Source organism: Cinclus cinclus, chromosome Z, assembly GCF_963662255.1.
Source record: "Cinclus cinclus chromosome Z, bCinCin1.1, whole genome shotgun sequence".
NCBI lineage: Eukaryota > Metazoa > Chordata > Aves > Passeriformes > Cinclidae > Cinclus > Cinclus cinclus.
The window spans coordinates 52,360,222-52,386,533 of record NC_085084.1 but is presented as its reverse complement, the minus strand read 5'-3'; the positions used below and the strand labels follow the sequence as shown (position 1 = coordinate 52,386,533).

The following is a 26,312-nucleotide window of genomic DNA, read 5'->3' as shown; positions in this document are numbered from 1 at the left end:
GTGCTCTACCTAGTGAAATCTGTCAAAATAACCTCTTGTAGGAGGTTGCCCTGTGTTTTAATCAAGTATGTTTTTTTCCCTTGCTGTTTCACTTGCCTACCAGAATAGGGCAGTCTTTTAAGAACACTGCTTGTGTTCTCTGCAGTAAGAAATCAATCTTTACTCTATTAGGATATGAAGTAATACATAGGTTATATAGGTTGAGGAAGAAAAATATGAAAACAGCTGCACAGGAAAGGGCAGATGATGATTTACTTAGTTGTCTGTATCTCAAAAATTCCTTTTTATGACCCTTATTTCTGCCTAGTCATGGCTCCTGAGTAATACTCTGATTTTTTTTTCCCTGCTTTATAAGCATGTGAAATAAGCAAATATGAGAGTAGAAGTTCAATTCATTTAGAGGAAAAGATAAGAGCATGCAAAGTGATACCCAAGGGTTTTTTTTCATGCAAGTGTAACTCACCTGGATAATGTTCACTACTGCTGTAGTAGATGACATTATAGACTGTTCAGGTGAGTTTGCTGCTTAGTGATTGATGTAATTTGATTTTAGTATTTGTGCCTTTTGATTGGTTTAAAGTGTTAAGTTGTTTAACAGTTCAGTTGTGGAGATAAGGAATTAAGTGTGCAAGTCTGATTCAGAATAAGCTGTCTGACTATGAGTATTCACTACGTAGTTTATTTCAGTTGGAAACTTAATCTGAGCGCTAGAGAACATTTGAAATAGCTAGTTGCACTTTTGTACTATCCTGTCTCCATTCATTCTCTAAATTGCTGGAAAACATCCCGTTTAAAACAACCCAAATATCTCTGATTTCACTTCACAAATATACATATGCTTCTCTGTTTCTTCATTGTGTGTAATGAAACTAAGTAGTAGCATGATGTACCTGTGTACTCAGAAATTAGATGCCTTAAAGAGCTGGAGCTTTTATAAAAATGTGTGTTTGTGAATTTTTATCTCAGAATCAAGAGTCTCTTTCAGATAGGTGAGATTTTTAATGATGTTTTAAGGGTGTCTCCAAGTACAGACTTTTGTTTTGATAAATGTTATGTAAGTAGTAATGAGCTAGATGGAAGACTTGAAGGAGCTGCTTACTCCAATTCCATAATGACCTGTGGAGTGGGAAGGTAACAAACAAAATTACTGATGCTTTCCATAATAATGTGGATACATACCTTTTTAAAGATTCAACTAAATCATTTCTGCCAGCAACAGTTTATTTCTGTAACAATATATCCAAAGAACAAATGTTTTGTCTTTTGAATGGTGAAGTGTGACTTCAAATGTACTGTTTTGCTTGCTTTTAATTAGCGTATTTTCATTCTTTTTTATGTCTGACATACTTCTGAACCAGATGTAAGCTTTAGAAACTGAAAACTGTCACATATATTTATCACATGTATTGTACAATAATCAAGAGGATTATTGTCTCTTTGATTTTTTTATGTTTCTGTACGCACTTCACGTTAGCTTGTGTATTAAAAGCAAAGCTGTTACACTTCAGTACTGACATGAAAGTTTCATCAGTTTGGTACCATAGTTATGGTGTCACTGCTAGGAAAATATTATACATTAAAGCTCTGTTTGATTTAGAAAGAGATGGGACAAAACAGAATGTGGAATTAAAGCGGACTCCTGGAGAAAAACACAGAGTTCTAATAAGCATTGAAGAGTGAGGGTGTTTAATGTAAGTGTCACGAGAATCAAATGAAATTATCACAGAAACTTGAAATTCTTCCATTATGACAGAGAGATTTTTCTGTATGTGGATGAACTAACCCATAGCTGAGCAATGTTGTATTATTTTCCTTGAGCTGCAAATTTGGCCAGACTTAATTCTCTTTGAAAGTATTTTGCGTCATAATCATTTTGGTAGCCTCAATCAATAGTAATTTCTATTTACTGTGACAAATTCTGGAAATTCTGGAGAATTTTGAATTCAGCTATGGCTTGATTTTTTGATGTGCTAGAAGTGCACGTTAAACAATATTCTAATGCATTCTTAATCCATAAACACAGATATAACTTCATAAATGACTGTTTTTACATAACCTTCACTGAGTAATTTCCATCCAGTTCTGCATTTATAGACTTCTTTGTTCAGTAGCAGCAGGATATTTGGTTCCTCATTTGCATTACTCTGTCTTACAGTCATTCAGCTTTGAATATGATTAAAGTACTAATGGAATTAAAGTAATGCTGTAAAAACTGCATATGTCAGATAGTTAGTTTCATAGGTCTAAAACACAGACCATGCATGCTCTTTTGCACTTGCCTTTTGACTAGGAACAGGTTTTTTGTTTTTTTAAATAGCGGTTCACAGAACAGCAGCAGGAGATAAACAGCTTAATGCAGAGAAAAAATGCTGTGGATGAGGAAAATGCCCGTTTGAAGGATGAATTCGGTAACTTGAACTGGAAATTTAAAGATAAAAGCCAAGAACTTAAGGTATATTGACTTGTACGTAGTTTTGTAAGACTGTAGCTTTGAAGTAGCTCTTTAAGCAGTGTCAGCCTTTGTGGCACAGAAAGTGACAAGCTTGGAGAAAAAATTGCCTTAGGCCTTGCTATACCTCACTGTTTTCTCACATACCAACTGAGAAAGATACTTTAAAGCCAAGAATCCAAGCTTTATAACTTTCAGATAAATAGTTAATGATGGAAATGGAGCAAAGAAAGTAGAAGTGTGAAGATGTGGCTTCTTGTAATTAGATTCTGATGGGACCGGCATTATTAATTGATAAAGCTGAGGTCTGGGAGGATATGTCTGTGTGGGTCTCAAAAATAGCTGGGGACAGCATCAAAGGCAGCTTGATCAATTAATGGGCTCTTTGCAAATGTGTACTCATCAAAGCTGTCATCCAGCTAAAAAATATGACCCTTCCACCTGCATGAAAGAGGCCAATAAAAGTACACAGGTGACCTTGGCCATCAAATATAGAAGCTGCTGTGAGGGTAAAACTGCACGGTTTATATTTGCTGATTAGTTCTCACTTTTTTGTTTATCGGCCCTTGTGGTACTGTTCTACAGGACACTGAGGAGTGTGCACAAAAGAAGGAAGAGCAAAACAGACTGGTTATAAAAAACGTGGAGGAGGAAAACAAGGGATTAAATATATGCTGTGCTGACCTGCTAAGTGACCTGGAGAAACTGAGGAAGCAGGAGGCACAATGGAAAAAATTAAATCTGGCAATGATGCCAAAATAAAGGTACAAAGTGGAATGGACTCCTGGATGTTATTTGAGAATTAACTTCTCTAGACATTTCACTACAAGTTATTTTCTTTAAATAGCAAGTTATATATTCAAATCTACCAGTGGGGACTTGCATTCATTTACATTCTATCACTTAAGACCCATAGCTTTTTAAAAATTGATGCTGCAAAGCAGGAATCTGGCTTCAAATAGTCATCTTAAAATGTAATCATTAAAAAATAAAAGATGCTTTACTTCCAGATTTTAAATATATATATATGTGTATATGAGTGTGAAATAATAAAAGCTTGCAAGTATTGCCACATTTTTTTCATTTTTTTATTGATTTGAAATTTACTTACTTATAATCTTGTTGCAGTAGACTTAATCTTTGTTGTTTTGAAAGAACAGTAGTTCCAAATAAATTGCATTCTAGCCTCCAAAGGTCTCTGTTCTGTGAGGGGTCTTATTATTGCTTATAATATATTAAAGAGTTGTTTTCATAGTTTATGATAAAGCAAAAAAAAGGAAATAACTGAATACATGGTAGTCTTTTTCTCTTTAATTAAAATGTTACTTTTTTTTTTTACTGGTGGAAATTGGCTAGTGTTTTTAAAATTTCTTCAAGAAATGAGCCACAAACATGGCTTTTCGAAGTTCAGCAGCTGCATGTATACACATCTAGGTAGTGGATTCTTTTTGTTTATATGACAAATATACACTTAAAATGCTATGTTCTTTTATGTTATTGAAGTGCATTCATTGCAACAACTATCTAATTAACACCTCACCCAGAAATAACCTTTTTTCCCCCACACTAGTAATATTGGTGATGCTTCATATTGTTGTGGTGATGAAAACTCTTTTGAAAGCACTTAATTCAGATCTTCTAACATGAGAAGTAAAGTTCTTGCAAACTGACTTCTTCAGGCTGGTTATGATGAAAGTATTATAGGGTTCCCAGGACAAGAAATTAGTTGTTGATTCTTGGGAGAGAAATATCTAGTGTGTGCCAAACTGATAAAATAATTTTAAGTTGTCTAATGAAACATTGGACAAATTATTGAAAAACTGTTACCCATCCCTTCAATGAACATAGCCAGAATAACTTCCGTGTCTCTCTCTTTCTGGCTGATGAGACATGCTGATGAATGAAAGACCTGGGTGATTGTAGGGATGGGAATTAGTAGTGGTATAGTCAGTGTCTAGAGTGTGAAAGAGGGTATGTCTGGGGATGGGTGTTCCCTGAAACAGCCAGGGGTGTCACAGAGTTGGATTTGCCGTTTGCAAACTAAGAAGAACTGGTTTAAGAAGATTATAATCAGTTACAGTCTGGGCTATAATAACCAAAAAGTTGTCAAGGCCAAGACCTTGAGACAGTGTTGGAAGAAGATAGTGCCCTGGAGTTAAGAAGTGGAGTCTTTAGCTGTTCAGGGAACTTGTAGGTGGAAACCTGTGAGAATCAGTTTTGAAGGGTAAAGAGCTCAGGAAAAACTATCATGTCTTTAAAGACTGCTTCCTCCAAGCCCAGGTATGGTCCACTTGGGAATAAAAGTGGATGTCTCAGGAGATCAGCTTGGCTAAATGGAATTCACCACTAGACTAGAGTGTAGGCTGCAGGTGGAAAACTTCAGGAAGTGATAACAGGGAAAGCTGTTGAGGGGGAATTCAGAAACATTGTCTGGACACTGAACCTGGCTACAGTTCAGAGTTGCAAATAGTGACAGATAAAATCAGAATTTCTTGAACTGCTTCCTTCCTGAAAAAGGAATATGGGGACCTGCTACTGAAATGAAAATATGAATTAATTACAGAAGTTAATAGATACAGCAGAGGTAGTAAATACTGTCTTTGCCTCAGTCTTCTCCAAGATGTCCCCAGAAGTTGCTGCCTAGAGAGAGACTTCATTGTGAAGTACTAAGAGTGGATGTGTTGGAAGATACTTGAGAGAATTTGACTAGTACACGTTCATTGGGACAGCCTGGAGTGAATGCATCCAGGGGTGTTGAGAGTGTTGGCTGCATCTCCCCCTTTAATTTGGGAGTTGAATCAGCATATTTTGTACATGCTTTTCAGTAATAAACATGGCATTTAAAGGTCTTAAAGATTGTGTCTTATACAGATGTTATCCATGTTAGTCTCCTCTGTTTGAAAGAATAAAAACCCTTATGAAAATAAGATAGCCCAGAATTGCTTTTAAAATGTGAATTAGATGGTAGAGATGAGATCTAAATCAGAGGTTGCTTTGGAACAGTGGTCACCTGTACAAATGCTGAAGTATTATTGAGGTTTGTTTGTTTTTTCTTTAAACCATTTCCATTGAAGAAAGGTGCCTCATTGACTTTCAAAGACTGGTTGTTAATTGTAACCTCCTATAACTGGGTATAAAATTCAACTTCTTCAAATTGAGAGAAAGGAAAAGCTGCTATGGATAGTTTGTCCTTTTAAAGAACGTGTCTTTAAAGTTTTGTCATATTAGCTGAAGTCAGAGTGAGAGAGGTTAACAGGAGGGTACCTGGTAAGGTGGCTAAAAGGCTGACAACAGTGCTTTATTATTTATTTTCCCTTTTATATTATGTCTTTTCTGTATGTGTGTTCATATAAATAATGTACAGCAAGTTGACTTTAAGTCTTTGCTTTCTGCCTAAAGTAGTTCTTGAGAACTTTTTGTGGTTCTTTTGTGCTTCCCAGGGCTTATGTATCAGCTTTCTATATGTCCTAGAAGTGAACAGATGGAAAAGTTGTCAGTCAGCCAGCTGTATCCCTATCTAAGAATCATTTAGTTATTTATTTGGTTGTTTTTTTAGGTGGAGGTTGCTTAAGCTGTTGTTTAGTTATGAATGTATTTTCCCCAAACTTAAGTCACAGAAGGCTTTGTATGTAGATGAAAAAATGTCAGACTGGCCGATTTCAAGTCTAGGTGATGTAAAATATATTGTAGTTGCTTACTGATGAGTTGGTTGTTTGTTTTTGTTAATTCTTAGTTAGCACATTACTTTTTAAAGTTTCTGATGTCTGAAGGTCAGAACTTTCAAAGAAACAGCCATCTCTCTCAAGATGAGCTTGGGATTTTAGTTCCACTGAAAAATGAGAGTTTTATTGAGATGGGACCTTCAGAAATTACTCTCACTTCTATCATAATATATAATAGGAAAAAAAATGTGAAAACATAGCTACTGTCTTTGAAAGTGACTTTCAAAGGGTTTGAAGCTACAAATAACAAAAGCTATGGTGTTAATTCATAATGACTCCATAATGGGGATAACTGTACTTCCTCCTGCCTTGATTTTTTTATGCTTTTCATGTTTGAAGTTCTTTTAAATTCACCTTTTCTTGCTGTTTTGTACTATGTCTTCTATAAATATGTATTTTCTTTCTCATATAACTGAATTATTCAATGTTTTGACTTCCTGGTTTAAGTAGCATTTTTTAATAGGTTTTAAAAGCTTGAATTTTAAACAGTCCATTGAAACGGACTATAATTTAAAAACCCGGATTAGGAGTATTTGTAAATTTTCACAAATTTACCTAGCATGTTTACACAATGAATTGTTTTGCTACCATATCAACAAGAAGGGAATGTGATAACTGCAGTATGATCTTAAAAATGCAGATGCTCAGAAATTGAATGTAAAATATTACAGATTATTTCATGGTCAAAAGTATGATGTTTATGAAAAACTAAACATGAACCAGCAATGTGCACTTACAGCCCAGAAATCAGTGTCATGGGCTGCACTGAAAAGGTGTGTCAGCAGGTGGGAGGAGGTGGTTCTGCCCCTCTGCTGTGTCCTTGTGAGAGTGCCCTCTGTAGTTCTGGTGTTCCCAACATGAGAAGGATGTGGTACTCCTGGAGCAAGTCTGGAGCAGGGCCATGAGGGGACTAGACCACCTTTCCTTCAAAGACAGACTGAACAAGCTGTGGCTGTCCAGCCTGAGGAAGAGAAAGTTGTGTGGAGACCTCACAGCAACTTTCCAGGATCTGACCGGGGCCTGCGCAGGAACCAAGGAGGGACCCTTTGTCAGGAACTGTGATGATAGGACAAGGAGGAGTGCGTTCTAACTGAAAGGGGAAGTTTAGGTTGGAGATTAGGAAGGGATTTTTTTTACTGTGAGGATGTGGGAGACACTGGGAAAGGTTGCCCGGGGAGGTTGCAGGTGCCCTGACCCTGTCAGTGTTCAAGTCCAGGTTGGATAAGGCCTCAAGCAGCCTGACCTAGCAGGGAGATGTCCCAGCCCAGGGCAGGGGGGTGCAACTAGGTGACCTTCCAGATCCTTCCCAACCCAAACCGTTCTGTGATTCTAGTTTAGATTTCAGTATTCAGCTGAGCTTTTCTACATCATTGTATAATATTTCAGTAGCTAAGGTATTTGTATAACAAGTGTTTTCTTTCCCTTTTTCCATGTTTTCCTCTTTCAGAAATTCTTCAGTAAAACTTGAGCTTTCAGAATACATTCAGAAGTTTGGGCTGATTAATTTATTACTTGAAATCAAAAACTGAAGTCAAATATGTCACAAATTAAGTACTGAAATATACTTTTCTTCTAATTTAAAATTCTGCCATTTGATAGCTTCTGAAGTTGTATCTATTATGAAATAATGTGTTGCATAATCTTCCTGTTGTACCCTGCAATGGGTGATGGGAACTTAAAGCATTGCCAATGTTAGATTTTTTTTCATGTCTTCTGTGGAAAACCTCTACAACTCTATAGTGTGGCATTAGAAATATGCAAATAGAATTTATTCACAGAATATATGAGCTATTAAAATTTTTGTTCACATATGCAGCACATTTAGCTGCAGAGGAAAAAAAATATTGAAGAGAGACCCTACAATTATTTGTCTGCAAGTTATAAATACCTTATTGCATTTAAAAATTTTATGTGCTTATAGTGAACTGTCTCCTATAATTTCAAATTTTTTCATTCTAGGAAAAGTTAAGTTTTTCCACCTAGCCTTTGACACAGAATGGTAACTCATTTGTTGGGTACACCAGGTATGTTGCCTGATATTTGTCAATAAACAAATTAATTTACTACCTCATTCACTTGTGAATTTTGTTATTTCCTTACATCATTGTTACTGTTATCAACAGGACATGGTAGTTCTCATTCTATTTCAAGCAGCTTGATTGTAGTACACTTCTGACACATCTAAATACCTATAAGACATTTTAATTCAATTTTAAGGAATTTAGTTTATTTAGAATTTAATTAATCACTTTTCAGTTATAGAAATATTTTGATAACCTCAGTATTTGAGGCATCATTGCTGAAAGGGAAAAATGTGCATTTTCTTATTTCTTTAACTAAGTCTGTATGTAAACGGAAAACTAATATACTCTTGGCAGTAGATTAGGGATGATATACTATGAGGAGACTTTTATTTTAAATTTTTAATGAATCATAGAATATTTGCCTTACTGAGAACAAGTGATTGAGTCTGTGCGTAGCATAATACCAAAGCAGGTCTAAGGCTGTTGCCACCAGCTGAAATTCTGTTCTAGATATTGCTGTAATATTTATATTTACATTCTTGCCTCAAAACACTCTGGGAGAATAGTCATACAAAACTTCCTAAGGACTGATGTGCTCTTCTGAGAGAACTCTAGCAAGGTTTAAGTAGAAACTGAAGTCTTGTTTGAGTAAGCTGCCTTGCTGCTGTGTTTCCTGGATACACCTTTGCAGTTTGCTGACTAACTTCTTCAGTAGGGCTAATGGTAAAAGGTAGACCTATGTTTGTATTGTTTTCAGTGAGCACTTTCAGAAATTTTCTTGTATGCTGTTTCTTTTCCTGAAGAAATTATTCCTTGCATTCAATTAACAGTGCATACTAAGAGCAGATTTACCAAGCAGTCTTGAAAATGAATCTGTATCTATGATTCTTAGTTCATAAACACAACATTGTGAATGTTTGTGAGAGCTTAAATTGAATTCATAGCTGCTTGGTTTTTTAGGAGCTTCTACATTAGAAAACAAGGTTTAATCAGTTCAGTACTTAAATAGGGAGCTACTGTTTTGCAAAGATTTGATTCAGAAGCCTCCTTCCACATCCAGCAACTGAGTTAAGGAAAACTTCTTAGAATAAAGAAGAGGTAGCTGCTTAAAACTTTAAATACACCTTTTTTTTTTTTTCTCTGATAATTTCTCATTTTTCATACACGCACATACAACTATATGTATTTGCTCAGACTGCAATAAATGTATGCACGGATGTCTGGGCACATCCATATATCTGTATACATAGATAACTTACATAGTAGATTTTAATTATTTCTTCACCATTTATGCATTTCAAATGCTTTCTTTGTAGAATTTGGAAACTGATTTAGCAGAGACGAGAACAAATAAAGTTTGCACAGTATATGCAGTAATTTACCATCTTAGGTAGATGTGAAACAAGAAGAACTTTTCCAAAAGATTTGTGGAACGGTCAGAGCAAAGTAAATATTTTATAATAACTTTTAAGTGTGAATCCTCTCAAAATTCTGTTGTGCCACTTAGCAGTGTGTTGTTCCACAAAGCAGTATCATGCATTGGAGATGCTTTTGTGCAATACTTTGTTTTACCATTTTGTTCACAAGATGTAAGGCTTTTGGTAATCTACCAGTTTATGTAGAGTCTTCATGATACATTCTGACTCTTGGTATAGCTTACTTGTTTTTAAGTTGTGATAGAAGTTTTATGTCTATTTTAATCTAAGATAGATTTAGAAATTACACTTCTGTAATTTGCAATGGGTCAGAGAACTACCAGTCTCTACTGAAAATAAAGTAGCAATATGATTAGTGACATAAATATTAATTGGAGAGGCTAAACACCCTAAACTTGTAACATATTTAAGCCTAAGTTTAACTTTTTAACTAGAGTCAAATCTAACAAGTCAGCAGAAGTCTACATAGGCCTGTGCTGAAGGTTTAAGGTGCAGTGATTTAAGCTTTGTATTAGGTGTCACACACTATTTCTTTACAGTGAATCCATAAGATTAGTGCTGCATTATTTGTGTCTGGGAAAAGAACTAAAGGCCAGAATGAGTTATATGAATTGAAAAGACTACTGAATTCCCCAGAATGAAGGTATTGTCAGAAGATAATTGGTAACTCTTAAGTTGATTGTCAGGAAATTGTCCATGTTTTACTTCTTAATTTCAGAGGCATACACAGTGTTTCATTCTTGTGTTAGATAAATAATATTCCCTTCAGTATTCCTTTAAATTATGGTTTTGCTTGAAGAGCTGCAGTTGGGAAGTAAAAATCATTGGTAAGGATATTCCTCTTTACTTTCCAAGAACAAATAATCTTTCTGTAAGGAGTGAGTATAACCAAAAAAATATGATTTTTGAGGCATCTGACCTAAATTTTCATCTTGTTGAAATCTCTTCAAGAAAGATGATGTCTTTACAAGAAAAATAATTTTCAGATTTAAAAGGAATAATACAAGTTGGGTTTTAACAAGTCAATAAACATACATGAGCTTATTGGGAAATTGTATTGAAAGATGCAATCAATGGAATTTGGGAAATTAAGCAGTAGACTTAATAGAATTTATGTCCCGAAATTATTCTCAGAAAAATACATATTTGTGAGGACTAGGGACAGTAAAGAAGGCATTTTAGAGTAAGGTAATCTAGTTTGCAAAGTTATTGCTTGCTGGTTGCAGCTTAGGATATTGCAATCTCAGTTGGGCAAATCTTTGAAGTTCAAATTTCTCAAAATGTGTTCTTTGTTATTCATTGCAAATCAATCCCTTAGAATTTGGCACAAACACCTTATTAAAGTACGGAATTAAGGACATTTTTGAGCACAAGGTATTTTGTGAACATGAGGTAATAAAGAGGTGAACACCATACTTATTTTGAATTAGTCTTCTGTGTTTTTCTGTATAACCAGTCCTCTAAATTTATGGAAAACAGTTTGGTAAATCAATCATTGGGTTTTTTGTGTCCTTTAATGTTTTCCTTCCTAGATATTTAGTGGTATTACAATAAATAATAGTATTTTTCGATATCACTGGTATGTGAGTTATGCTTCACATGTCTGTATATGTTTGATCAGTATCATTATAATTAATTGTCTGATACCTTGTGTTAATCTTTCTCAATGAACTTTAGCTACAGATTTATTTTTGACATTTCTGTTATGAAGAAAGAAGGCTTAAGCTTATATTATATAGAATTCAATTTCAGTAGATAGCAATACATACTAAGAATTGTAAATATTCTGTACTTTTATGGTACAGAATACTGAAATTTATCCTTATCTTCCTGAGGTGTCAGGATGTAGAGAAAATTTCTGTTATTTCTCAATGAAAAAAAAATAATCAAAATTTAGAAGTCTTTGTAAGAAAAAGACAAACTCTTAGTTAAAGGAACAACTCTCCAGTTAAAGGGAAAAAATCCAAGGAGGAAATAAAGTCTTTCAATCTTATCTTCCTAGGCCAAAATCTTAGCAACTGCGTTGACTATGATTAGAGTATTTATTTTTTCCTGTTTATGGTAAGCTTTTTTTTAAAGCATTTAAAATTTAGTCTTATGAAAGTATCACACTGAATGCTTGGTTGTCATTTGTTGTTGGCAGAAACTTCTTTGACAAGTAGTGTGGAAAGTACCCCATCCTCCTTAGTATCTTCAGTTTCCCATCATCAATTTCAAACTTCAGAGCTGAAAAAGACAATCTGGCTTGCAGATGCATCTGTTTTCCCCAGTTCTCTGTCTCCCTGTTTGCTGCCTTCCTACCTTCCCCACCCTCTCATTTTGTGAAAAAAGAGCAGGAACACAATTGAAATTGTTAGGAACAAGCTCTAGAAGAAGAAAGAAAGGCAACTGGCTTCCTTCATTTGGTGGCATCTTTCATATATAGCATAGGCAGATTCAGAAAATTACACTTTCTGCTGACATCGTGGTAACACTGTCCAAAAATTTTACATTGTGTGCTAAGTTCATTTGGAGAAGGAAGTCTCCAAGGGAATATGTACATACTGGGCTAGTACTCTCAACTTCTTGTGTTGTGCATATCTGTCAGTTTGTTGGCAAGAGGTTTTTTTAGTTGAACAGTAGATGTGTCTGTAGACATCAAAATAATTGTTTCCTTCAGCAAATTAGCAGAGATCAAACTTCAAAGAAATACTCCAACTCTGGTTCTACAGAATAAGGTGTTTTTGAAAATACTGCCACATGTCAGTAAAAGCCGGCCACATAATTTTGAGGTGTGGAAGATAAATTTTCTAGGACCAGTGAACAAAAAGTATTTGCAGGATACATCCTGCATGGTGAATGTCTTCAAGGAGCCATTGCCTTTCTTTTTTGGCTTAATTTTTGCAAGCCACTCTTCACCTCATTTGGTTTAGTTTCAAACTTCTGAATTACCTGTGAAAGGCATTTTCTTGTTATATTTTTTGTGTTTTCTTTCAGTACAGATTTTTTGGATCTCTTTAGCTCCCGTGGTAACCTTTCCATTTGCATTTTATTTTTGCTTTAGAATTATGCTAAATGCCAGGGTCTGGAAATTCGTGGTCTGACACAGCTCTCTGGTGGAGCTCTGAACATCACACTTAGAGGTTTGCTTGACTCACTGAGGCTTGAGCCTTGCTGTCTCAAGTATCCAGGAAATATTAAACTGTTTGCAAATATAGTAAAATCTATTCTAAAATGAATTTGAATTTCTTGGCCCAATGTTTTTAGTGGAAATGTGGGCCATGACTTCATTCCTTTGATCCGTATCTAGTCCAGATCTATCCCTGATGGTTTTCCTACTGCTTTTTCTGTAATAATTTTACTGTAATAAGTTTTTCTGTAATAATTTAAAACATTTTTACTCTCTCACCTGTGTGCCACCAGCCTGCTCACCACCCCTTCCAATGCAGTTGTTGTTAACTTGTGTGCTGTAAATTATGAGGCAGTCAGATTTTTACATAGGTCTTGTTTTGCTGCTCTTGGATTTTTCAGGCTATTCTTTGCTGTATGCTGCAAACCGTTTTTAGTATTTATGCCTTTTCCATGAGAAGTCACAATTTACAGGACCTGTCACTGTGCTGTATTTTTAAACTACAGGAAATGGAATATAGAGATTTATTGAATTACCCCAAGCTATCTTGTGTTCCCTAGGTAACAGGGACAGGTGAGGTGCTCAAAACCTCAGTGTATTCACCAGAATTTTGGTGGTGAAACAAAGCTAAGAACATTACCTGAAGTGATATGTATGTTTTTAATTCTGTTTGTAGAACAGTTATATAGCTTGTGGAATGACAATAGCTATTAATTTCATTTGCATCTCTGGGAAGCTGCAGGTTACTCTAAAACCATTGGTAGGGGCATCCAAGGTCCCTTGCCACTACAAGGATGGAAAGAGTTTTATTTAATCTTATATTTTTAGGGATAGAAGGAAATGTCTGTGAGCACCACAGGTGTCTTTACCCTAAGCAATAGTAGTGATTGTTACTGGTCAGATGAGTTGTCAAATGATTGAGTCTTGCTGCTATCTACTTTGGTGGTGTCTTCATGTACCATCAACCCTGCAACACTAGAAGCAAAGTCTACTAAGGTTACTGTACCAACAATCTTACTTCAGGGATTGAAATAATTTAGTAATGGTCTTCTGTTTTGATGTCAGAAAGACCAAACTGTTTTTCATAACACACCCTTTCTTGTTGCTTGAAGAGTGCAGGTCACTTCCTGTTAACTTCTTTATTTTCCATTGTATTCATCTTAAAGTATGAGGTTAGAGACACAGAGGTATTTTTTTGTTTGTTTGTTTGTTTCTCAGTACTACCTCCTGACTTTGCTCTTAAAAAAGTTAAAATCTCTCAATGTATCTTAGTTTGTTAGTTTATGGGAAGTTTGGGATGATGGAAAAAAGTAGAATTATGTGTTGCAGTTTGGGTCTTAGCTGTCAGTGTTGTTTTTCCAATTACTGTTGCTCATGGTGACCTTTTTCTTAAAAGATGTCTGGCTGTCATATTATAAGTGTAATTTAAATTCTTATATAATTATTCAGATGTATCTATATGGAATAATCATTCAATCACAAACCCTAATTAGTGGCATAGGTTTTAAGAAAAAATTTTTGTGAACTTCCCTTAAAGTTGTTTATTTGTTATTCTGTGTTTCCCTGGAAGAAGACAGTGAAGTTGGTGTTGCTGCTTACCTTTTGTACACTAATCTTTGCCTGGATATCTCCAGAAGTATTAGAAAAATGTAATGATAACTTCTGTTAATGGTAATTCTAGTCACAGAAATGTTACATATGTGTTAGAGGTTGTAGACAATTCTTTGAGGAAGTAGGGAAGAAAATTAGTTGGAGTGCTAAATATATCTTTTGGTATCTCAGTGTAATACTAGTGTGAAATGTGCTTGTGAGTTAAAAGGGAATTAAGTAGAAGATATATAAACAGGGATTAATAGAGTCATCGGTACTTTTAATATATCTTGCAGAAAATTTTCAAAGTTTTAATCATTGTTCATAGTAAGTGTTACTGTACTTTGATCTTAATTCAGAAAATTTATCATCAGTACAGTAAAATTATCAAGAAATCTGATTATACTAGATCTATTCTATGGTTGCGTTATAATACCATTCCTGTTATTGTCTTTATAGGACTTTTATTGTGTTATATAATACTCACCAAAATTTTTTCTTGCTTTGTTTATGGTTGATGCAATATGCCATACCTGTAGACAGAAAGTAATTTATCAGCAAGCATATTCATGTGTCTAGGGAGTAGATGCATTTCAGAAAAAAAGCTTGCTTCACACATACTCTGCAAGTTCAGGAAAAAGTTTTATCTTTTTCTGATTGTTCTGGGTAAAAAAAGAAACAGCTGATGTGTTCTACATATTTTGCATCTTGACACTGCTAAAGAGTTAACTGAATATTGATTAGAAAAACATGAAGTATTGAAAATTTATTCATTTTCAGTTAAAGTATTAGAGGGAAATAGAAAGGCATTCCATTTTTAAAGTTTTGTAGATATTTTGTAGGTATTTTTCAAAAGTGTATGATAAATATTTTATATGTAACTTGCAGTGTTTGTAAGATAATTGACAGAAAAATAAATGAAGATAGGAAGCTCATTATCTACAATAAAATCATTTGCATACAATTTTTAACAGAGGTCATTGTTCTTTTTCTTATTTTCTCTTTTTTGCTTCTTTTGCACAGGAAGGAGTTAGAGGAGCTACAGAATCTTTACAGACAAAACATTGGAGATGCAACACAGCAGGCTGAGCTGATAAAGCAGGTAGAGGCTCTCAATGCTGATACACAAAAAGTACTGCAAGACCAAGAATATGCTCACACAGCTAAAACAACATATCAGAAACTATGTTATTAAGCTTTATGATCTTAGGGTTCATTTTAATATCTGTACAATATCTATGCAGAGAGTAATCAAAGATCTTCACAGGGTTGCATCCTTTAGATCTCTGTCTTTCTCTTATTGCCAAAATACAGGTGAGTTATCCAAGTTTACTGGCCTAACTGCATACCAGCATATATGACCCCATGCATACATTGAATTGATCAGTCTTAATAATTAAGATTTCGTTAGATCTGAAGAAGATTAGGATTGAATTTCCAAGCATATAAATTTCTTTATCTAATTTGATGTTAACTCCGTTTTTCTTCTTCCTCTTCTGGAGGACAGGAGCTTTCAATTACTAAATTCTCCAATTTGATTTTCATAGTTCAGGGGAAGATATACTTTTCACTAAACAAATCACAAAAACTTTAGTGGTTTAAAACCACTAAAGCTGCTCTACAAAAATTAACTGGAAAAATTATTGCTATAGTATCTTTTGAAATACTTAACTCGTTCACGAAGCTGGAACAATATATACGTTTGCAGAACAGTTTTATGTTTTTGGTGAATGTCAGGGAAAATGTTTGCCATAATGATCTGTCAAACATGCACTACTCAGAACTTATTTTAAGTTTATGAAATGATATATATTTTTCTATCTGTAAGGAATATAGAAGATATGTTGGCTTCCTTTATAGAAAGATTAAGAAGGAAGAAGACAAGGAAGAATTCATATGAACAACTTTCATGCGCCTGTTTTCTGAAGTTGTGTAATGCCAGTGCTTTTTCCCAAAACCTTTTCTTCCCTTCGTCATCTTTCTTAGCGTGTGCAGTTTGTAATAAATTTGTGAAGCTAGGCCTGAGTCAAACCAGAATCAGTACTGGGTTTCTACAGATGTGTTTGTTTAACATTTTATAGCTCAAAGTGCCCTGCACATTCTTGTCTACTTAACACTGTGCCATGTGATGTGGTTTGCTAAGGTAATTAGAAATTTTGTGGAATGCCAGCATAAAGGGCTGCTGCATGTAAAAAGGTGTGGAAAAAACCCAAACACCCTAGAAAACACTACAGTTTATTTGACTGCAGTGATGATAGATATTAAATAATTTCTGCATTGCATTAGTAGCTCAGTCAAGCTACAGGTAGACTTTCTATCAAAGTTGTTCAGAACATGTACAATGCAGGGGGAATTTATCCATCTGGGACAAGACAGAGTAAATTCTAGAACAAAAAAAAAAGTACATATATATATATAGGTGTCAGGAGTTGCTAGTTTTTATTTTTAAATTCTCTTGTCAGTGCTTCTGAAGGTGGTAAATGGATCCATTGAGGCACTTGGAAAAAAAAATAAGGGAAGTATGACATGTCTTCAGTGGTGTCTATAGAACCATATTCTTCCAGACAAGTTCTACAACAATACAATATGAAATAAAGTCAAACTGAATTTTCATGAGACTGTTTTAAAGCATGAAAAAACTTTGTATAGAAAGCTCACTTTACCTTGCACAGTAGAGATTTTGCCAGTATTTCTTCAGTATGGGAAAGATTTTGACCTGTCCTATGAAAAATAATTGCTTAAGTAATGTGTAAAATTGATGAGTATGTTGATATGGTTGTAGGGTCAAGCCACTTCTAATATGGGCTTCTTTCAATATTTAGGATTGCTTCAGAAAGCTGGTTCACAGTTCTTAATCGGTCTTGGGTGGGACTTAAAGCTTCTGCCTCTCTTACCTTATAACAAGGATAGTGTGGTTTAGAAGATAAACCCTGAGTCTTGATAGCTGACAAATACTCCTGACTTAAAAAAGACTAAAATTTGCTGGATTGGAGATGGTGAATTCAGTATTTTTTGACATAGAGCAGTGAGGTCTCTTAACCTTCTTAAACCAGCAAAAGTTGACTCACATCTGCTAAAAAATTACTGTTGTTGAACTGCTAAGTTGTCTTTTTGTAAAATATCAAACCTGGAAAAAATATGGGGGAGAAAAAGGTGTAAAAAAGGAGTAAATAAGGTTCCTGAAGTCACAGTGGAATAGAGCTAATGTTTGTGGAAAGCCAAATTAATAGAACTTTGGAAGGGGAAAGGAATTCATTTATCATGACAGTCCTATTCTACATTTCTGATCAAAACTGTATAAACAGCCAATTGTAATTGCTTCAAAGTAACCTGGATTTTTCAAATCACAAGATATGCATTCCTACTGAAGTCACAGGAGGCTTTTGGAAAACTCAGCATCTATCAAAATAATATAAGTGTCTATTTTTTCGCTTCAATGAGAGAGGCACTAACTGTTGCAGACAAATCTGTGTTCTGTTTGTCTTCCCTTCATTAATAATGTGCAGTCTGCAACACCTAGATAAGGATGTGTCAACCATTCCATAAATATAGTCACAAAGGAATATTTTCATACTTCTTCAAATGGCATTGAGCCTATCAGCGTGTACATCCTATGATATATTGTCCCTTACAGCAGGATCAATGACCTCTCTGTTAGTGGTCAGATAGGCACTATGTGGTGTAGCTCAGGCAGTATGGTTGGCTCATGTATGCAAACGTTAACAGGGTACCATTGAGAAAAACAGATCTTTGCGCTGATGTTAATGGAAATTGATGCAAAATGTAAAAAATATTTCTGCTAAATCTGAGGTCATAAACTTGCTTTGAATTATGTGTAAATTTTTTGAAGACAACAAATTTTCAAGTTGTAGTGAGCAGGATGTAAAGATCTCTAATCTGTTTTATCAAGTTGGATTGACTTCACATACCTTTTTTCTCTAAGTACAAATTTTGAGGGTGCTGTCTTGTACAATAACTCCTTTACATTAGAGCTCTTAGGGAAATAAATTGATGTCTGTTTAATATTGCAGCTGTAGTTCATATTCTCAAGGATAGAGAATATTTTTCTAAAATGTGTAGCATCTGCTTTAGTGGTCCCAAATGCTCTGGGGACTGCATTCCTATGCTGGATTTAATGAGACTCAATAGATTTGTCCTCACCAACAATTTCAAGGTGGAGAGATTTCAATCAATACTTGGGATAATAAGACAAGAAGAGATTCTGAAGTCCTTTGCCAGCTTATCACAGTTTTCTGAAATTTACAATTTAAGGCCTTTATTTTTATAATGCAGTACTTTCGCTTGATCTAATGTGGCCTTTAGGATCCATGTTAATCATACTGATTAAAAGTCTTTCAGTGGCAGACCTTTTTAGTGGAGTGGAAATACATTGTCATTCAAAGGGAAGTGGCAATTTATGTCCTAGAACTCAGTTCTCAGATAGAGAATTCTATGAACAGGTACCATACATGTCTGTGGATGAAGAAAAGCATTATGCAGTAGTTTGTCTAATTGGACTATTTGGATTTAGTAATTAGAAAGCAAAGTAAGATTTTCCAGTTATGAGGCATCACAGAAATCTGCATCAAGTGCATCAGCCTGTAGATAAAAATAGGAATGTGACACATATGTTTTCTGATGTTAATTTTGTACCTGCATTTAGCTTTTCCAGTCCTTCTCATGGTGTCTTGTAGTAGTTTGCTTTCTTTCAAGCCTGAGAAAGGGTTATTACCATAATAAGGTTGTTTCACAATTCCAGTATTTTTTGTAACTGCAACAACCTTTATGTGTAGTTAAAAATAAACGTGTTTATGTAAGCATCATTAAATTCTGAAAATAAATATTAAACCTATATATAGATCTGTAAATGCTAATGATCATGCAGGTTCTTGTTCAAATTAGAATGAAAAACCTAAGTTCTTTCACACATGGTAAGGCAAGGGAGAAACTGTGTCCAGTCAAATATGCTGAAGCCTACATAAGTAATAAGTGTATTGTCATTTCCATGTCTACTTTGGGAAACTTTTGAGGAACTCATATCTTCAACAGATTCCCACACTTTAGTTCAAGCTCAAATACTGTTTTCGGTTGTTGGAGGGTGTGTTAATTAAGGTAGTCTTTGTTTCTTGTATGCCTAACACCAGTACACTTGGTCACATTCTAGGAAGTAGATTTTGGCATCATGTGTGCCTATAGATTGAAGCTGAAGAAATCCTGGGTAGATAGAGTCTCTTAGGGTGACATTAAATGGTGCACTCCCGGGTAATGATTTTCATGCTTGAAAGACCCTGTACTGATATTCTTAGACCACAGTAGTTCCTGTGTGCAATGATGTAGACTGATACCTGCAGAATATTCAAGTATTTAGGAAGGAAAAAAAAGTGAATATAAATAAAGTAAAATTAAATATCATGAATGTGCTATATATAGTCTGCCTGGACTGTCGCTTCACCTTCACCCTAGAGTTTCTTCAACTGATCTCTGCCCTTGTTCTTTTCAAATTCTCATAAAAGGCATGGGTTGTAACATGGACTTCTGCAGTAAGTGCTGTAATTATTTCCATTATAATTTTTATGTGTCTTAATTTAGACTAACTTTTTAAAATTTATGGCATTACTATATGCTCAATATTACTATATGTTTGGATTCCTGAACTGCTGTATGTGGCACTTAGTGCTATGGTTTAGTTGACCTGATGGCTTTGGTCAAAGGTTGAGCTTGATGATCTTCAGGGTCTTTTCCAACCTTAGTAATTCTATGATTCTATTTACTTGGGTCTCTGTAATACACTTTTTTAGGGTGCAGGCATTTTGATAAAACATCTAATGTAGGAGAACACTTGTTTTACACTCTTATGCCCAGTTATGGCTACTGTTACATTTTTAGATGGATCTACCTTAGTGTTAGTTCCTCACCAGAAATTTTAAACAAAGTCTCCCAAATTACCCTACTCTTGTACTTCAGTTGATATCATAGAAAAGTTGATGACAGTATCAACCAAATACCTTTTGGATCATGGAACCAAAAAATGTACCCCAACTGTTAGCTGGCATTTAGTAGGAGCAATCTAAACCTACATTAATATAAATCCTGCACACTTGTTAGTGTTGGTAATTGTTTCACCTCTTTCACTCTGCAGGCTTTTTTTTTCCAACTGCATTATGATTCTGGTTAACATATCATCCAGTATGATGATGATTGATGGATTGATTATTTAGTTTTATGAGGTTTTTTTATAATTTCTCAGCTTTCCTTGGTCTGACCTAAGATAATTTTGCCATCACACATATTCAATATATGTCAGTATTTACTTATCCCACCATTATCAGGCTGTGAAGTGTTTTCTATTACATGTGAACAGCCATTACAGTTCCATCTTTTGCTTCTGGAAGTCCTGGCTTTCGTTTGGCAGTTTTTGCTTACTTGATGGTACTGTAAATTTCCATTTCAAGTAACTCTTCAATGATGTACCAAAAAAGTGTTTTCTGATATAATCAGGAAAATCAATACAGGAAATTGTTAGGATAACTGAGAAATGTGGGATATTTTATTTTTTGTATAATTCAGCTAAATTACTTACCCTTTCTGACTGATGAGTAATGCTCTTGTGTCATATTAGACTAATTTTATTGCAGTGTACTGATTTCTGATACCTTTAATATTTTCTCATTTGTTTGTAAGTATCTTTACCTGTAACAATGTAAGCTGCCTGTCCGAGAAAGGAGAGAAAAAAATTAAGAAAAAATTCTTGAAGTGCAGTCAGTCAACAGTTTTTGCAGAGCACTTATATGTTGCTTGCTGGTGCTTTTTTTCCCTTCCACTATCAAATATCCTAAGATGTTATAAGGAATTATTTAAAATATATTCCTTTTTATTTTTATCTTATAAACAAAATTTATTTTTGGAAGTTTTCTTGGGGATTAAAAAGTTTACTGGGTAGATCGCATGTCCTGTTTGCACTCAAGTGAAGTATAACCATTCCCATACATATAGTCAAGATTCCACTATTTTCTTCTGTGAAGTTTGCTAGTTCTGAGATAAATCATATGCAATATTTTTGGTTTTCTTTTGGATATTCTATACAATGTTCTGTCTCTAGTCCTCTGATCTCCATTTTACATCCTGTTCCTATACACCTGACTTTATTAATGGTTGACCTGTTTAATCGTGCTGAGCAATTCTGAATATTTTGGAATGTTCTTACTGCAATGTGATTAAATATGGTGTCTTCTAAAACTGGGTCAGAAGTGAGCATTAAACCCAAAATAATTCAGTGTAAATATTAAGCATTTATTTGATCTACAAAACAGAAGAAGAAAACATGAAGAGCTGAGTGGAAATTTGGAAGCTGTTTCAGTTACATGTGTTGTTTTCTGACAGCTAATTTTAATTTTTAAATTTTCTGATTTTAAATTCCTTAAAAAAAGAATCTGAATATTATCAACTAGTATTGAATAGTACATTGGCATTGTTTTAAAAAGTATATATACCATAGTTTAAAAAGATTAATAGTGTGAATATGGTTTTTACACATAGGTTTAGCTATTTTTATGCTTGAACATGTTTTTTATTAGTACTGTTTTCAAAGTAGGAAAGGTTGGAAAAGTTTATGTGAGTCGAAAGACATGCTATTTGTCTTGGCCTGACAAATGCTGACTACCAAAAAACCCCATTAGCTGCATTAGGGGATGTGGCTGCCAACTAGGAAAAAGCATCATATTTTTGATGTTCTCCATTCATCTTACTAGGATGCTACCTTTCAGATACTATAATTATAACCACTTAAGTACTGCTAGTCATAAAACCAGCAAATTGTCATACCAGTATGATCTAGCTAATGAGCTTATATAGTTATAGCTGGAAGTAACTGTGTCTTGATGTTCCATTCATTTGGAAGGACATTATATGGTTTTGATAAATGAACTGTTTATTTTCCTGTGAGATACATACTTCCATAAGAAATTGGCTAATCTTGAACTTGCACTTCTAGAGATGATGTAAGCATTCTTAAATATAAATATGAAAGAATGATCCAGTAGGCACAAAAACTTCAATGCAAGTGTTTAATGACTTGGATTCATTTGAATATCAATCTATCTGGACTTTGAATTAATTTTGCCTGAGAGACATGATCTCTGATCTGCCTTGGAAAAAGGCAGGAAGTAATTCACTTTGTCCTGTGTGGATTTTGAGAGCCTGTGGGAGTAGAATATGATTGGAAGAATGAAAGGCGTGGTTATTGTTTCCAAATTTCTCACAAAATTTTAGGTAGTTTCCCAATCTAGAAGTTGTATTTGTTTTTCAAAGGCTTTAACTCCTAAGTGATATAAACAAATTAAAGGGAGAAAGAATTGTACCATTTAAATAAAAATGAAAACACAAAGAATATAATGAAAACTCATTCTTGCATTCTGCTGTAACAAATATCCCAAATTTTGTTAACATGCAGTCTTGCTGTGGTTGAAAGGATGGAGTATGCATTTTGGGAATGTGTCATAATGCTCATTTTGACTGGATTTTGATTACAGTCAGATTTCCCATCCCCACCTTTACCATCCAATGTAAAATTTCAAGAGGGTAATGATTATTGTGTTGGCTGCCCATGTGGGGTTTCTAGAAGGGAAAAAAAGGCAGTGATTACCTTCTCTTGACCTGTTAGATAACCAGAATTCTGGTAATCTGTGAAATTCTAAAGTCAAGTGTGATTAAGGGAAACTTTCGAACTCATCCAACTGTCTCTTGACTGCATCATCAGAATACAATGGATTTGGAATAGGAGCTTGGTTAACAAGACATCAAAGTAGTGTGGACACCTGTTGGTTTTCCTATGATAATTTTTAAGCAATCCTTCCTAAGAAGAGAAGTTGGTTTAAGTGCAGTTTTATTTCTGCTATGAAATACTGATTTCTTGAGCATGTTCAGATTAATGCCTTGCTGAAAGTTCAGCCTGTGGGACATGCTAACAGTCTGTTGACACAGTAATGAGTCATAAGAAGTATGTTCTTCAGATACTGAATAGCTAGGAGTATAATACATCAGTGTTGCATGTGTTAGAAACACTTTTTCCTGGGTTTGAACTTTTCTTGCTGTTCAGATTACATTGATGCAAGCAAAAATGAGGTTTTTAGTGCTGACTTTATTAGCAAGAATATCTCTGTTTTCTTCCATTAAATGTAAAAGATACTTTTTAAAAATACTGTATTAGTGATCTAGTCAATGTGGCGCTTGTTTTGGTGAGAATAAACTTTTGCTTCATTTTATTTGGCTGTTCTGATAATGTGTATGATGAAAAATTTAAATCTGTTTTACAGAAAATTTATATTTACGTCTTACTATGTATGCATTTAGTTGTTCAGTTAGTATACCCCAACTATTATCCATGTCAATATACTGAGTTGAAGCAGTCATTTCTGCCTTGACTGCTACTTTCTATGTGTACGTGCAGACACCTAAGACAATGTCACCAAAGAGGTATCAGAGAGGTGTCAGGTTGTCATTTTGATCAAAGAACAGTAATTAATAGGCATGTAAAGGTTTCCATTTGTAACTGCAGCCTTTGACAGGTATGTACATTCTACCTGATATAGAATTCACTTGCTCTTTTATAGTAGTATCATAATTTCTCATTATGAAGTCTTTAAAAGTAGTCAGAAAATACCAGTAAAACAATGGAAGTACCTAGATTGAACATATATGTAATTTAAGGTTATTAGACACGAAAAAGTATTCTAAGCTAAAATAAAAAGTTAGATCCATATGAGATATACATAAAGAAAGTATTTAAAAACTGGACCTATTATTGCCATGCAAAAATCCTTCAGCATGTATTTTCAGAGTATAACTTACTAGTTTTTAACATGGGTTTTCAGTGATTTCAGTTTGTTGGACTTCTATAGTAGAGTCTTTAAAATACTGATTTTGACTGAAATATAAATGGTAAAAGTACTTAGCCTGACAGGGTATCTCTAGTTTGTTTTGTCAGTTCTAGATTTAATCCAATATATTTGCTATTGCATTGTGAATATTTGAAGGTCATGCTTGAGCTCAGTTTTCTGTCTTGGTAATAATACAGGATTAAAAAAAAAGGCAGATATCACATTATAAGTATGGTGGTGTAAATTCCGTTCTACAATTTTTGATAATTTCTTCTGCTGAAATATATTCCTTACAAAATACATTTTACATTACAATTATTTGGGTTTTACTGTTAGAGAACTTACTAATTTAATTTATATACAATAAAAATTTCTCAGTTTTCCCCACTCTGTGGGTCAAAACTTGTCAGAACTGTCTTCCAGATTTCAGAAATACTCAGTTCATTTAAAAAATAGTTTAAAATCATCACAAAGATGTCAAAATGTATTTTTAAAAGCAACTAACAAATACTGTAGTAAAAAGATACTTGTAGTGGACAAGATGTAATGAAATCATAATAGATATTATTGCTGTGTAACACTAAAACACACTGAGGAAAGCAAAAGATTTATCACTATTTGCTTGAAGGCTCAGTCTTTGGAGAAAGTAATATGGAACTGAAGTTGACCAATTTACATGACACAACACACTGAGTAAAAAATTAGGATTTAATGATAGAAAATAACAATAACATTTTTGAAATGGTTGTATTCCCCTAACTGCAAACTCTCTGTTGTTTTGAGTTTATTGCCCTTATAACGACAGGTTGCAAAGTTGTACTTTTTCCATGCTCAAATCTGTGACAGAAAAGTAACAGTGTTTTTTTAGTGTTGGAAATACATAGGTAAATATAATTTTAACTTTACGTTTTCAACTCATGGGATTTTCAACATTAATGATATAATTTTATTTTTTTATATCAAATTAATCATGGCAGCTTACATCTAAACACTTTAAAAAAGCCTAGTACAAGTCTGATTGTTTCTCAGTCAGAGAAGTAGTAATAATTTTTTTACTTACCAAACATGTTTTCTTATGCTAATGTGTTGTGAAACTGTATTTACAATCTTTTGTATACATGTCCTTTAAACAAGATGCAAAGGGGAAAATAAAGGTTTTTTTTTTTTAAAGAATAATTATTTTTCTAAAAGTCTGTTAAGTCTTTGAGCGGCACACATGCTGAGGTAATACACATACAAAGGACTGTCCTCTGAGTGGTTCTTGGCCTCAGAAAAGCTGTGTGGTATTGTAACTTGTCTAATGAAGTCTATGAAGTCATTGTTGCTGTTGGGTTCACAGTATACTAGCACATGATCATCATAAAATGCAATTTCAGTTATTTGGATCTTCACCTGCAATGTTGTATGTGTGCCAGGATGTAGGCATGTGTTGCCTATAAAACAAGGAACAGTGACTTTGTTTTTTAAATTACATTTTTTTAAAAGGAAAGAAATGCAGTGTACTTTAGGAAGTACTATAAGTTTTGAAAAGTAATCTGTATCCTATTCTAGAGTGCTAAAAATGCAAGGAAAAAAAAGGAAACAGTTTTGAATAGTTTTATTCTCTTTAACTTGACATTCCATTCATCTATTCTCAATGTACAAGAATCAAAAGGACCAAGATACTGAATATGTGGGGTTTATAATGCAAAGAGCAACTCAACTTTAACTACTCTATAGTGGCACTATTCATGCTGCTATAATAAAACTTAAGAACGTTTAGTGATTTTTTTTTCCCTACAATTATTCAAAATTACATTACCCTTACTGAAAACCGAATGGCTTTTAGTGGATTAATTAAACTGTAGCTGGTTTGCCATCTGGGTGCTGCTTGTTTAGCTGCTTTCTCACAGAAAGATTTTTCACTGAATAAAGAATATTTTTTTTTTGTTAGAAGACAGCTGCCAGACAATTTTTAAAATAGAAATTAAATATAGACTATTAATTGTTTTCAGGTTACATTTTGGGTTATGAAGAGGAAACTACTTGGGCTTTTCTTTCCAATTTTCAATTTCTTTTCATTCGTCCCCTCACACACCCATACCCCCCTCATTCCACATTGCAAAAT

At 34.2% G+C, this 26,312-nt stretch overlaps 1 protein-coding gene across 1 annotated transcript in view; it reads left to right on the top strand.

Moving 5' to 3' along the window:
* Positions 1-470: 470 nt before the first annotated feature.
* The window catches only part of CNTLN (centlein), a 138,028-nt gene continuing 112,186 nt past the window's right edge, over positions 471-26,312 (top strand). The window contains 6 exon segments of the mRNA XM_062513945.1: positions 471-513; positions 2,328-2,452; positions 3,035-3,182; positions 3,185-3,213; positions 12,675-12,793; positions 15,354-15,517. Of these exon segments, the coding sequence (XP_062369929.1) occupies positions 471-513; positions 2,328-2,452; positions 3,035-3,182; positions 3,185-3,213; positions 12,675-12,793; positions 15,354-15,517 (628 nt within the window).